General features: G+C 47.9%; 1 protein-coding gene and 1 pseudogene across 2 annotated transcripts in view; both read right to left on the bottom strand.

Annotated features, from left to right (window-relative positions):
- Positions 1–1,277: 1,277 nt before the first annotated feature.
- Positions 1,278–3,080, bottom strand: LOC103653905 (protein ELF4-LIKE 4-like; annotated as a pseudogene). Its single transcript, XR_565798.3, has 2 exons — positions 2,755–3,080; positions 1,278–2,613 (listed from the first exon to the last, which is right to left on the bottom strand). The product of XR_565798.3 is annotated as a protein ELF4-LIKE 4-like (transcript).
- Positions 3,081–3,616: 536 nt separating this feature from the next.
- The window catches only part of LOC103655617 (delta(3,5)-Delta(2,4)-dienoyl-CoA isomerase, peroxisomal-like), a 36,895-nt gene continuing 26,047 nt past the window's right edge, over positions 3,617–14,464 (bottom strand). Inside the window, exons 3-4 of the mRNA XM_020551895.1 lie at positions 12,734–13,289; positions 3,617–3,820 (exon numbers count right to left, since the gene is read on the bottom strand). Of these exons, the coding sequence (XP_020407484.1) occupies positions 3,674–3,820; positions 12,734–13,289 (703 nt within the window). The 3' untranslated portion in view covers positions 3,617–3,673. The remainder of the gene's footprint in view (positions 3,821–12,733; positions 13,290–14,464) is intronic.

Genomic DNA, 14,464 nt, shown 5'->3' on the forward strand with positions numbered 1-14,464 from the left:
ACATTCTATTTGTGGCAAACGTATTAGACAGAGTGAAGATAAAGCTGGATCATGATACTTAAATACAACCAGCATGCTTTAGTTGATTACGCCGACAAGTGACAAAATGGCATTTTCATTTGTTTCTTACCCAATAATGCATTCATATTTTTTCTATTAAGGGTCTGCATTGATCATACCAGATGATGTGTAACGTAAGAGCTGTTGGGCACACTAATCAAAACTCCATTTCAGTTCTGGAGTTTATAGTGAGATGCTTCATAAGCTCCCTTCCAAGTGCATCTGACAAGATGCTAATAATACAAAGCAGTTAAAAACAAAGGCAAAACAGGAAAATGTCATGCATAACTGAAAACATCACAATCATTGATATATTCTTATCAAACCAGCAAGCTTAGTGGCTGTAGTTGCAGTCATCACTAGAACTCGACTATTTGTTAGCATGGGTCGCTCTTTGCTACAGAAAGCGTCGCTCATTATTTGGGACGAAGCATCAATGGCTAAGATTGGTGTAAACACATGCCATACAAGAGGTTTGCGGAAGCAATTATCAGGGCCTCAAAGAAATATAAGATTGCTTACAACAAGAAACATTCTGGATGGGTAGAGGATATTTTTAAGTGGGAACATACAATTCGGTCTGGTGTTCCAATTGACTTAAAAGGGTATTTTCTCAATACCAAGTTCTCAACAGCTTAAATTTTTTCTATGATAACCATGTATATAATATAGTTGGTCAAACATTATTCTATAGTGTTAATACCAGCTACTTCGTTCTACAATCTATGGTCATGTGGGGAAATGATAGACGAATGAAATTTGATAGGGTGAGTGGAGTACGTTTGTTTCATGTTCAAACATACATTTCAGGTACATAATATAAATTTGACGTTTTGTTCTCTTATGTCTTTGTGTGTAGGATGCAAAGATTTTTCGAAGTAACTTTGTGATTGAACTGTTAAGTTACGAGGACAATTCATGTCGCTATGTCAACCCTGCAAACATACAACAAAGACTTATCAATATCGCTAAAAAGGATTAGATTAATGTACGATTGTCGACATATTTGCCTATTATCAAAAATTCTATATTGACTCTTTAAAATAGTTTGTGCGATATTGATAATGTTTATCACACGGATTCTATATATTATAGTGAATAGATGGTGAGAGGCTATGCCCGAGGCATGCAAATTAGACTCATACAAGCGCGGAACAGTGTGCTGATGAGGCACAAGGGTAACACATGCTCAGGTCTTAACATGTTTGGCTTCCGAGCGAACTTTCTCCAGACCCCAAGGAAATATAAGATTCGATCAGATATGTGTCGATGCTCATCCCAGCGTACTCCCGTTGCAACGCACGGGCACACACCTAGTATATTATATATACACACACACTAAGTCATATCAGCTCCAGGGTTCTCGTTTTGGACCGACACAGTCCCACTTTGAATCATACCAACTCCAGTGGCGTGCCGCCACGCATTCAAATCTTTGTGAGGTGCATCGTGGGATCCGCCATACTGACAACGATGGCATCGCCACATGTCTAGTTCAGTATTGGTTTGGCTCGATCCGAAGGTGCGCTGACTACTGGTGTGTGTTTACCTTGTTATGTTCCACGGTTGAGTTCCTTTGGAGGGGAATATATGATTTTGGATCATGTTTAAATAAATCTCTACTAACTATTAAGACGTTAGTGTAGACTGCCCCGCCCTTCTCTCCGCGTGCTCCCCCCGTCTAGCTGGGCCTAATGAAACGAAACGTTGGGCCGGCCGTGCGAGGAGGACCGCATGATGATTTGCTAAGGGGTTAAGCGAAGAAGATTCCGAGGGGATAATGAAGAGTGGCACAGTGGCCATCGAGACTCGAGAGGGAGTGGCAGACGCGAGGTTGCAAGGAGATGGCGGACGGCAAGGGAAGGGGGAATTCGGTCGTGGCATTGAAGACCTCGCCGTCAGTGCCGATGGCTCGCGGATTGCGCGGCGGTAGTAACCCTCTAGAGGAGTGGAGCGGCCGCGTAAAAGCGATTGAGGCCAGGTTCCGTGCATGGATGGCGAAGCAGCCCATCCACATCGAGGCCGCGGTGACCACGGTCGTTGGGGCGGTGCAGGGCGGGGCTCTGGGTGGTCTCATGGGCTCACTCACAGCCGACGGAGGGTCGCTGTTCCCCATCCCGCAGCCGCCGTCCAACGCCAACTCGGATGCCATGGCCCCTTAGGGCCCGACTTGTAGCCTGCGGCGTCTTTCTTGGTGGCGACGGCGCGGGCGAAGGAGCCTGACATGTCGCCGTAGATGTCCACGACGCGGGCGATATTAGTGTTGAGCTCCCAGATTAGCGCCACGTTGCGGCTGAGGCCGTCCGCGTCGCGCGTCTCCTGGTTCTAGCTGATCTCCTAAATCAGGACGCGGTTGTGCTCCAGAATCCCTTGCACCTCGCCGAAACTCTTTTGCAGCACATGCGGCAGCTTCGTGCCGCCGCCACCGCCTGCGCTGGTCCTGCACCCACACCGCGGTTCCTGCCGGCGCTTGTGCCTACACCAGCGCCAGTCTCCGCTCCCGCGACGAACTCCATGCTGTCGCTGCCGGAGCCGCCGTCCTCCTCCATCGCCCTGTCCGCCCATGAATTTTTCAAGAAAAGTTAAAAGAAAACGAGAGAGAGAGCGCGAGGCTCGAAAAAAGATCACGCGACGGCCATGGTTCAAAGAAAATATTCTGGTGGGAAGGGGCCGGTGGGGGAGCACGTAATGTACCTTGGAGGCATCGAAGATCTGCCGCGGTGGGCACTGGGCACTGTTGTACGGGAGGATTAGGGCCATAGAGGGGGAGATTTATAGGCGAAGCGGTGGGAGGGATTCGCCGATTCGGGCGAGAATGGCACCGTGTCGGGGCAGCGGCGAGGGAACGGGGGGCGCGTTCCCGACGGCGTGTCGACGAGATCCCTCCTCTTCCTCTCGGCGCTGGGGTTCAGGGTTCTTTCCCGAAAAGCGCAGGATTTATTGGGGAAAGCACCGGGATCGCTCATGCTTGCCCGGGTCCCTGCCTCGGCGCCGCGGATGGTCTGTCTATCCATGTGGATCCTGCCGTCCACGGAGATTTTTTTTTTTTGCCGTGGGGACCCCCGGCTATTCACCAGCACGCCCCGGTCTCGGCTTTTGCTTGTACTACCGTTTGTCGCTATGCCTCGTGATTCAGGCCACAGTGTTCGTGTCGTTGGCGTGGAGATATGACGACGTCTGGCTTCCCTAAAATGCCCATCAAACTGCATAGCTCGCCAAAAATAGTTAAGCCAACATAAAAACATTAATGATCATAACTATTCATATCTTGTGTTTTTAGCTTTATATAGATCAAAATATTCCTTTTTATATATAGATACAAATAGAGGTACAAAATAAAAAAAATGTACTATATTTTAACACTAATATCTACTCTCTACTAACTATTAAGACGTTAGTGAAGACTGTCCCCGCCTTCCTCTCTGCGCGTGCTCCCCTCCCCCCCCCCCCCCCGACCGTAAGCCGGCAATGGCGGTTGCATGACCCGCGCCCCCTCCCCCCTCGTTCCTCCCGGTCCTCTTCCTCGCCTCGTGCGCTTCGCCCATCACGTCGTCCTCGTGGAGCTTCCAAAGCCCCCCAGTCCCCCAATGGACTCCTCCCCATCTGTGCTCCGTCACGGCTCAAATACTCTGCCTGCATCTCCAAAGCACACTGCTCCCTCTGGCTTCCCGCCTCCTCTTCGAGCACTCCGCGTCCCGACGCCCCCTCTTGTGACGCCCGCATCTAAGTCTTGCTTGGAATCGAATACCCTGGTAACCAACTGAGAGCACCTAGAGGGGGGGTGAATAGGTGATCCTGTAAAACACTTGAAACTTAATCCACAAAACTTGATTAGGAGTTAGCACAATTAAGCCAAGTGGCTAGAGAGGAGAACTTGCACAACACGATGACCACAAAGAAATCAACACAGAGATGGCACAGTGGTTTATCCTGTGGTTCGGCCAAGTCCAACACTTGCCTACTCCACGTTGTGGCGTCCCAATGGACGAGGGTTGCAATCAACCCCTTTCAAGCGGTCCAAAGACCCACTTGAATACCACAATATTTTGCTTTCACTTTACTATATCCCACTTGCGAGGAATCTCCACAACTTGGAGCCTCTCGCCCTTACACTTTGATGTTCACCAAGAAGCACGGAGTAAGGAAGGGATGAGCAACGCACACAAGACACAAAATCAGAGTACCAACACGCACACAAGTCACAACAAGAGCTCACAACACAACCCGGCGAGTTCACAACTCAAATGGAGCTCTAGTTGCTATCACAAAGAATCAAATGCGCGGAATCGAAGTCTTGGTGCTTAGGAATGCTTAGAGAATGCTTGGTGTTTTCCTCCATGCGCCTAGGGGTCCTTTTTATAGCCCCAAGGCAGCTAGGAGCCGTTGAGAGCATTTCAAGAAGGCAATTCTTGCCTTCTGTCGCCTGGCGCACCGACAGTTCGGTGCACCACTGGACACTGTCCGGTGCGGATCTCTTTCCTTATTTGGCGAAGCCGACCATTGCAGTCTTGGAGCCGTTGGCGCACCGGACACTGTCCGGTGCACACAGGACAGTCCGGTGCCCCTTCCGACCGTTGGCACTTGCCACGCGTCGCTCGCGAATTCTGCGGTCGACCGTTGGCCCGGCCGACTGTTGGCTCACCGGACAGTCCGATGCACCACCGGACAGTCCGGTGATTTATAGTCGTACGCCGTTAATTGCTTCCCGAGAGCAGCCAGTTGACAGTCGCCGGCCTGCCGCACCGGACACTGTCCGGTGCACCCAGACCGCGCAGAGTCTTGGCTGCTTAGCCAAGTCTTTTCCAGATTGGTCTTTTCCTGTTTCTAGCACTTAGACACAAAACATTAGTCTCTAAAACAATGTACTAAGTCATAGAAACATACCTTTACTCTTGATTTGCACTTTATCCATCACTTTGCATAAGTCCACTTGTGTTGGCACTTAATCACCAAAATACTTAGAAATGGCCCAAGGGCACATTTCCCTTTCAATCTCCCCCTTTTTGGTGATTTATGCCAACACAACAAAAAGCAACTAAAAGAAGTGCAACATCAATACTAATGAGAACTCAAAATTGTTTTGATTCAAATTTGGCATATATGGATCATTCTTTGCCACCACTTGGTTTGTTTTTGCAAATCAAACTCAATTTCCTATCTCTAAGTCAAACACACTTGTTGAAACATAAAGAGAGATATTTCACGAGAAATTGATCAAGGATTCAAAAACTCCCCTTTTTTCCCTTAATCAAGCCTTCTCCCCACAAGAGACCAACTTTTGATAATGAGAGACAAACAAGAGTATTTTGACAAACAAAAGCTCTAACTCTACTATTTTCAAAATTCTCAAGTGGTAGTTGATCCATTTATTGTTTTTGGCCTTATCTTCTCCCCCTTTGGCATCAAGCACCAAAACGGGATCAATTTTGGCCCTTTAACCTCATTGCCTCACCAAAATCTTCAACTAAGAGTAAAAAAGGCAATACGAGTTCAAAGATGAACTTGGAATTAGTTACACTTTCGTCGGAGTGCAGTGGAAGTCTTGCATGGTCCAAGTCCACCTTTTCCCTTTCAAACCTCCTTTGAGACTAAATTAAGGAAACTCAAGCACACAGTTAGTCTCAAAGGGTCAAGTTGTAGCACATCTCCCCCTAAATATGTGCATCATTTGCAAATGAACTTGTGAGGTCCGGGGAGTGCTTGTATAACTTGAGCACCATAAATAAACAACGAAATGTATTAAGGAACATGATCAAGGCATAAAACACATGTACGCTACAAATCAATCCAGGTTCCGTGAATCTAAGACATTTAGCTCACTACGCAGCTTGCAAAAGGTCGACTCATCTAGAGGCTTGGTAAAGATATCGGCTAGCTGGTTCTCGGTGCTAACATGAAACACTTCGATATCCCCCTTTTGCTGGTGGTCTCTCAAAAAGTGATGCTAGATGTCAATGTGCTTTGTGCGGCTGTGTTCAACAGGATTATCCGCCATGCGGATAGCACTCTCATTATCACATAGGAGTGGGACTTTGCTCAGATTGTAGCCAAAGTCCCTGAGGGTTTGCCTCATCCAAAGTAGTTGCGCGCAACACTGTCCTGCGGCAACATACTCAGCCTCAGCGGTGGATAGGGCAACAGAGGTTTGTTTCTTAGAACTCCATGATACCAGGGACCTTCCTAAGAATTGGCACGTCCCCGATGTACTCTTCCTATCGACCTTACATCTAGCATAGTCGGAGTCTGAATATCCAATCAAGTCAAAGGTAGACCCCTTTGGATACCAGATCCCGAAGCAAGGCGTGTAACGACTAAATATCTAAGAATTCGCTTCACAGCCACTAAGTGACACTCCCTTGGATCAGATTGAAATCTAGCACACATGCATACGCTAAGCATAATATCCGGTCTACTAGCACATAAAAAAAGTAAAGACCCTATCATAGACCGGTATGCCTTTTGATCGATGGACTTACCTCCTTTATTGAGGTCGGTGTGTCCGTCGGTTCCCATTGGAGTCTTTGCGGGCTTGGCGTCCTTCATCCCAAACCGCTTGATCAAGTCTTGCGTGTACTTCGTTTGGGAGATGAAGGTTCCATCTTTGAGTTGCTTCACTTGGAACCCAAGGAAATAACTTAACTCACCCATCATCGACATCTCAAACTTTTGAGTCATCACCCTGCTAAACTCTTCACAAGACTTTTGGTTAGTAGAACCAAATATTATGTCATCGACATAAATTTGGCACACAAAAAGATCACCATCACATGTCTTAGTGAAAAGAGTTGGATCGGCCATCCCAACCTTTAAAGCATTAGCAATTAAAAAGTCTCTAAGGCATTCATACCATGCTCTTGGGGCTTGCTTAAGTCCATAGAGCGCCTTAGAGAGCTTACACACGTGGTCGGGGTACCGTTCATCCTCAAAGCCAGGGGGTTGCTCCACGTACACCTCCTCCTTGATTGGCCCGTTGAGGAAAGCGCTCTTCACATCCATTTGGAACAACCTGAAAGAATGGTGAGTAGCATAGGCTAACAATATGCAAATTGACTCTAGCCTAGCAACAGGAGCAAAAGTCTCCTCAAAGTCCAAACCTGCGACTTGGGCATAACCTTTTGCCACAAGTCATGCCTTGTTCCTTGTCACCACCCCGTGCTCGTCTTGTTTGTTGCGGAACACCCAATTGGTTCCCACAACATTTTGCTTGGGACGAGGCACCAGTGTCCAAACTTCATTCCTCTTGAAGTTGTTGAGCTCTTCTTGTATGGCCAACACCCAGTCCGGATCAAGCAAGGCCTCTTCTACCCTGAAAGGCTCAATAGAAGAGACAAAGGAATAATGTTCACAAAAATTAACTAATCGAGACCGAGTAGTTACTCCCTTGCTAATGTCACCCAAAATCTGGTCGACGGGATGATCTCTTTGAATCATCGCTCAGACTTGAGTTGGAGGTGCCTGTTGTGCTTCTTCCTCCATTACATGATCATCTTGTGCCCCCCCCCCCTTGATCACACGTCTCCTCTTGATGAACCTGTTCATCGTCTTGAGTTGGGGGATGCACCATTGTTGAGGAAGAAGGTTGATCTTGCTCCTTTTGTTCCAGTGGCCTCACATCTCCAATTGTCATGGTGCGTATTGCGACCGTTGGAACGTCTTCTTCATCTACATCAAGATCAACAACTTGCTCTCTTGGAGAGCCATTAGTCTCATCAAATACAACGTCGCTAGAGACTTCAACCAAACCCGATGATTTGTTGAAGACCCTATACGCCTTTGTATTTGAGTCATAACCTAACAAAAACCCTTCTACCGCTTTGGGAGCAAATTTGGAATTCCTACCCTTCTTCACTAGAATGTAGCATTTACTCCCAAAAACTCGGAAATACGAAACATTGGGTTTGTTACCGGTTAGTAGCTCATACGAAGTCTTCTTGAGGAGGCGATGAAGGTAGACCCGGTTGATGGCGTGGCAAGCCGTGTTCACGGCTTCCGACCAAAAGCGCTCGGGGGTCTTGAACTCTCCAAGCATCGTCCTTGCCATGTCTATAAGTGTCCTGTTCTTCCTCTCTACCACACCATTTTGATGTGGTGTGTAGGGAGCGGAGAACTCGTGCTTGATTCCTTCCTCCTCAAGATACTCCTCCACTTGAAGGTTCTTGAACTCGGACCCATTGTCGCTCCTTATCTTCTTCACCTTGAGCTCAAACTCGTTTTGAGCTCTCCTTAGGAAGCGCTTGAGGGTCCCTTGGGTTTCAGATTTATCCTGCAAAAAGAATACCCAAGTGAAGCGGGAAAAATCATCAACTATAACAAGACCATACTTACTTCCTCCTATGCTTAGATAGGCGACGGGTCCGAAGAGGTCCATATGAAGTAACTCCAGGGGTCTTGATGTTGTCATCATATTTTTGGCATGATGAGAGCTTCCCACCTGTTTCCCTGCTTGACAAGCTGCACAAGGTCTATCTTTTTCGAAAGTAACATTAGTTAGACCTATCACGTGTTCTCCCTTTAGAAGCTTGTGAAGGTTCTTCATCCCACATGTGCTAAGCAGCGATGCCACAGCCAGCCCATGCTAGTCTTAGCAATTAAGCATGCATCTAGACCGGCCTCCTCTTTTGCAAAATCAACTAAATAGAGTTTGTCGTCTAATACACCCTTAAAAGCTAATGAACCATCACTTCTTCTAAAGACAGACACATCTACATTTGTGAATAGACAATTATATCCCATATTACATAATTGACTTACGGATAACAAATTATATCCAAGCGACTCTACTAAGAATACATTAGAAATAGAGTGCTCATTTGAGATTGCAATCTTGCCTAAGCCTTTAACCTTGCCTTGGTTCCCGTCACCGAATATGATTGAATCTTGGGAATCTTTATTCTTGACGTAGGAGGTGAACATCCTCTTCTCCCCCGTCATGTGGTTTGTGCATCCGCTGTCGATAATCCAGCTTGATCCCCCGGATGCATAAACCTGCAAGGCAAGTTTAGGCTTGGGTCTTAGGTACCCAACTCTTGTTGGGTCCTACAAGGTTAGTGACAATATCCTTAGGGATCCAAATGCAAGTCTTATCTCCCTTGCATTTTGCCCCTAGTTTCCTAACAATCACTTTCCTATCCTTTCTACAAATCGTAAATGAAGCATTGCAAGCATGATAAATTGTAGAAGGTTCATTTATTATTTTCCTAGAAACATGAACAACATTTCTTCTAGGCATGTGATTAATAACATTTCTCCTAGCTAAATTTCTATCATGCATAATAGAAGAACTAGAAGCAACCATGGCATGAGAATCAAAAGCATCATAACTTCTATAAACATTTCTAGAATGTCTCCTATCATGATACATGAAGGCATGGTTCTTTTGAGCATTTCTAGCCATAGGGGCCTTCTCTTTCTCCTTGGTGGAGATGGAAGCCTTATGGCTTGTTAAGTTCTTGACTTCCCTCTTGAAGCCAAGACCATCCTTAATTGAGGGGTGTCTACCAATCGTGTAGGCATCCCTTGCAAATTTTAGCTTGTCAAATTCACTCTTGCTAGTCTTAAGTTGGGCATTAAGACTAGCCACTTCATCATTTAATTTAGAAATGCAAACTAGGTGTTCACTACAAGCATCAACATTAAAATCTTTGCACCTATTGCAAATCATAACATGTTCTACACAAGAGTTAGATTTATTTGCTACTTCTAGTTTAGCATTTAAATCATCATTAACACCTTTTAAAGTAGAAATGGTTTCATGACAAGTAGATAGTTCACAAGAAAGCATTTCATTCCTTTTAACTTCTAGAGCAACAGAATTTTGTGCACTAACAAATTTATCATGCTCTTCATATAAAAGGTCCTCTTGTTTTTCTAGTAATCTATTCTTATCATTCAAAGCATCAATCAATTCATTAATCTTATCAATCTTAGTTCTATCTAAGCCCTTGAATAAGCATGAATAGTCTATTTCATCATCATCACTAGACTCATCCTCGCTTGAAGAAGCATAAGTAGTATTGTTTCGAGTACATACCTTCTTCTCCTTTGCCATGAGGCATGTGTGATGATCGTTGGGGAAGAGGGATGACTTGTTGAAGGTGGTGGCGGCGAGTCCTTCATTGTCGGAGTCGGACGAGGAGCAATCCGAATCCCACTCCTTTCCAAGATGTGCCTCGCCCTTCGCCTTCTTGTAGTTCTTCTTCTTTTCCCACTTTCCACTCTTCTTTTCCTGGTCACTATCATTATCGGGACAATTAGCGATAAAATGACCAATCTTACCACATTTGAAGCAGGAGCGCTTCCCCTTCGTCTTGTTCTTGTTGGGGTGCTCCTTGTGACCTTTTAGCGCCGTCTTGAACCGCTTGATGATAAGGGCCATTTCTTCCTCATTAAGCCCTGCCGCCTCAACTTGCGCCACCTTGCTAAGTAGTGCCTCCTTGCTCCTTGTCGCTTTGAGAGCAACAGTTTGAGGCTCATGGATTGGGCCATTCAATGCATCATCCACGTATCTCACCTCCTTGATCATCATCCGCCCGCTTACAAATTTCCCAAGGATTTCTTCGGGCGACATCTTGGTGTACCTAGGATTTTCATGAATATTGTTTACTAGATGTAGATCAAGTACAGTAAAGGACCTTAGCATTAGGCGAACGACATCGTGGTCCGTCCATCGCGTGCTTCCATAGCTCCTTATCTTGTTGACGAGGGTCTTGAGCCTATTGTACGTTTGGGTTGGCTCCTCCCCCCTTATCATCGCGAATCTCCCGAGTTCGCCCTCCACCAACTCCATCTTGGTGAGCATGGTGACGTCGTTCCCCTCATGCGAGATCTTGAGGGTGTCCCAGATCTGCTTGGCATTGTCCAAACCGCTCACCTTATGGTACTCGTCCCTGCACAATGAGGCTAACAACACAGTAGTAGCTTGTGCATTTTTATGAATCTGTTCATTGATAAACAAAGGACTATCTGAGCTATCAAATTTCATTCCACTTTCTACTATCTCCCATATACTAGGATGGAGAGAGAACAAGTGACTACGCATTTTGTGACTCCAAAATCCGTAGTCCCCTCCATCAAAATGAGGAGGTTTACCAAGTGGAATGGAGAGTAAATGAGCATTGGTACTTTGAGGAATACGAGAATAATCAAAAGAGAAGTTTGAATTAACCGTCTTCTTTTTCTCGTAGTCGTTGTCGTCGTCCTTTTGGGAAGAAGAGGATTCGTCGCTGTCGTAGTAGACTATCTCTTTGATGTGCCTTGTTTTCTTCTTCCTCCCATCTTTTCTTTTGTGGCTCGAGCCCGAGTCAGTAGGCTTGTCCTCCTTTGGATCATTGACGAAGGGCTCCTTCTCCTTATCATTGACCACCATCCCCTTGCCCTTAGGATCCATCTCTTCGGGCGATTAGTCCCTTTCTTGAAGAGAACGACTCTGATACCAATTGAGAGCACCTAGAGGAGGGGTGAATAGGTGATCCTGTAAAACACTTGAAACTTAATCCACAAAACTTGATTAGGAGTTAGCACAATTAAGCCAAGTGGCTAGAGAGGAGAACTTGCACAACACGATGACCACAAAGAAATCAACACAGAGATGGCACAGTGGTTTATCCCGTGGTTCGGCCAAGTCCAACACTTGCCTACTCCACGTTGTGGCGTCCCAATGGACGAGGGTTGCAATCAACCCCTTTCAAGCGGTCCAAAGACCCACTTGAATACCACGGTGTTTTGCTTTCACTTTACTATATCCCACTTGCGAGGAATCTCCACAACTTGGAGCCTCTCGCCCTTACACTTTGATGTTCACCAAGAAGCACGAAGTAAGGAAGGGATGAGCAACGCACACAAGACATGAAATCAGAGTACCAACACGCACACAAGTCACAACAAGAGCTCACAACACAACCCGACGAGTTCACAACTCAAATGGAGCTCTAGTTGCTATCACAAAGAATAAAATGCGCGGAATCGAAGTCTTGGTGCTTAGGAATGCTTAAAGAATGCTTGGTGTTTTCCTCCATGCGCCTAGGGGTCCCTTTTATAGCCCCAAGGCAGCTAGGAGCCGTTGAGAGCATTTCAAGAAGGCAATTCTTGCCTTCTGTCACCTGGCGCACCGGACAGTCCGGTGCACCACCGGCACCGGACACTGTCCGGTGCGGATCTCTTTCCTTATTTGGCGAAGCCGACCGTTGCAGTCTTGGAGCCGTTGGCGCACCGGACACTGTCCGGTGCCCCTTCCGACCGTTGGCACTTGCCACGCGTCGCTCGCGATTCTGTAGCCGACCGTTGCCCGCCCGACTGTTGGCTCACCGGACAGTCCGGTGCACCACCGGACAGTCCGGTGATTTATAGCCGTACGCCGTTAATTGCTTCCCGAGAGCAGCTAGTTGACAGTCGCCGGCCTGGCGCACCGGACACTGTCCGGTGCACCATCGGACAGTCCGGTGCACCCAGACTGCGCAGAGTCTTGGCTGCTTAGCCAAGTCTTTTCTAGATTGGTCTTTTCCTGTTTCTAGCACTTAGACACAATACATTAGTCTCTAAAACAATGTACTAAGTTATAGAAACATACCTTTACTCTTGATTTGCACTTTGTCCATCACTTTGCATAAGTCCACTTGTGTTGGCACTTAATCACCAAAATACTTAGAAATGGCCCAAGGGCACATTTCCCTTTCACCAACCCCATCTCCTTAGCCTTCATGGCGGTGATCTTGCGTCCGGTGAGCGCGAGGTCAGCAGCGTTGCCGTAGCCGACGATCCGCGGGAGGCGCTGCAGCGCGCCGAGGTCGGCGACGATGGCCATGTCCACCTCCTTGAGCACGAAGGAGGCGTCCCTGGAGCAGCACCTGATGTCGCAGGCGGCCACGAGGTCGCCGTCGTCGTCGATGCAGGCGCCGTGCACCGCCGCGACGACGAGCTTTTGGCACCGCTCAATGGCCGTGAGCGCCGCCTGCATGTCGAGGACCATGCGGCGGAGCCCCTCCGCGGCGGCCACGGGATCGGCGGAGGCGGAGGCGGCGGACAGCGGGTCCCCGGGGCCCCCGAGCTCGATGCCCGCGCAGAAGTGCGGAACCGCAGCGGACAGCACCACGGCGCGCGCCGAGGGGGCACAGTCCAGCAGAGACATGGCGCGTGGGATCTCCGCGAACGCGACTGGGCTCAGCGCGTTGCGCTGCGCCGGGCGGTTGATGCGGACCTCATAGACCCCGCGGAAGGGTCCGGGTGCGTCACGGCTAGGTGAAAGGGAATTAGGCTTACACCTAGTTCCTAAATAATTTTGGTGGTTGAATTGCCCAACACAAATAATTGGACTAACTAGTTTGCTCTAGTATACAGGTGCCAAAGGTTCACAACAAGCCAATTAAAAAGATCAATGTTGGGTTCAAAATAGAGAGCTAAAGGCATCCCGAAAGGCTCCCTGGTCTGGCGCACCGGACTGTCCGGTGTGCCACCGGACAGTGTCCGGTGCACCAAGGGACCTCGCGCTGAACTCCTCAGCCTCAGGAATTTTCGGAGCCGGCGCGCTATAATTCACCGGACAGTGTCCGGTGCTCCAAGAGGACGCGGCTCTGGAACTTGGCAGCCTCGGGAATTCGCAACAGCTGCTCCGCTATAATTCATCGGACATGTCCGGTGTACACCGGACTGTCCAGTGTAACAACGGGGCAACGACTACTTCGGCGCCAACGGCTACCTGCAGACTCATTAAATGCGCGCCAGCGCGTGCAGAAGTCAGGCACGCCCATGCTGGTGCACCGGACACTCTACAGTACATGTCCGGTGCACCACCGGACATCTAGGCGGGCCCAGAAGTCAGAGCTCCAACGGTCGGAACCCAACGGTTTTGGTGACGTGGCTGGCGCACCGGACATGTCCGGTGTGCACCGGACTGTCCGGTGCACCATACGACAGTCAACCCCACCAAACGGCTAGTTTGGTGGTTGGGGCTATAAATACCCCCAACCACCCACCATTCATGGCATCCAAGTTTCCCACTTCTCAACCACTTACAAGAGCTAGGTATTCAATTCTAGACACACCCAAGTGATCAAATCCTCTCCAATTCCACACAAGGATTTAGTGATTAGCAAGAGAGATTTGCCGTGTTCTTTTGAGCTCTTGCGCTTGGATTGCTTCTTTTCTTTCTCACTTATTCTTGTGATCAAAACTCCATTGTAATCAAGGCAAGAGGCACCAATTATGTGGTGGCCCTTGCAGGGAAGTTTTGTTCCCGGTTTTGATTTGAGAAGAGAAGCTCACTCGGTCCGAGGGACCGTTTGAGAGAGGGTAAGGGTTGAAAGAGACCCGGCCTTTGTGGCCTCCTCAACGGGGAGTAGGTTTGCAAGAACCGAACCTCGGTAAAACAAATCCGCGTGTCACACTCTTCATTTGCTTGCGATTTGTTTTG

This window comes from Zea mays, chromosome 4 (genome assembly GCF_902167145.1).
Source record: "Zea mays cultivar B73 chromosome 4, Zm-B73-REFERENCE-NAM-5.0, whole genome shotgun sequence".
NCBI classification, from domain to species: Eukaryota; Viridiplantae; Streptophyta; class Magnoliopsida; order Poales; family Poaceae; genus Zea; species Zea mays.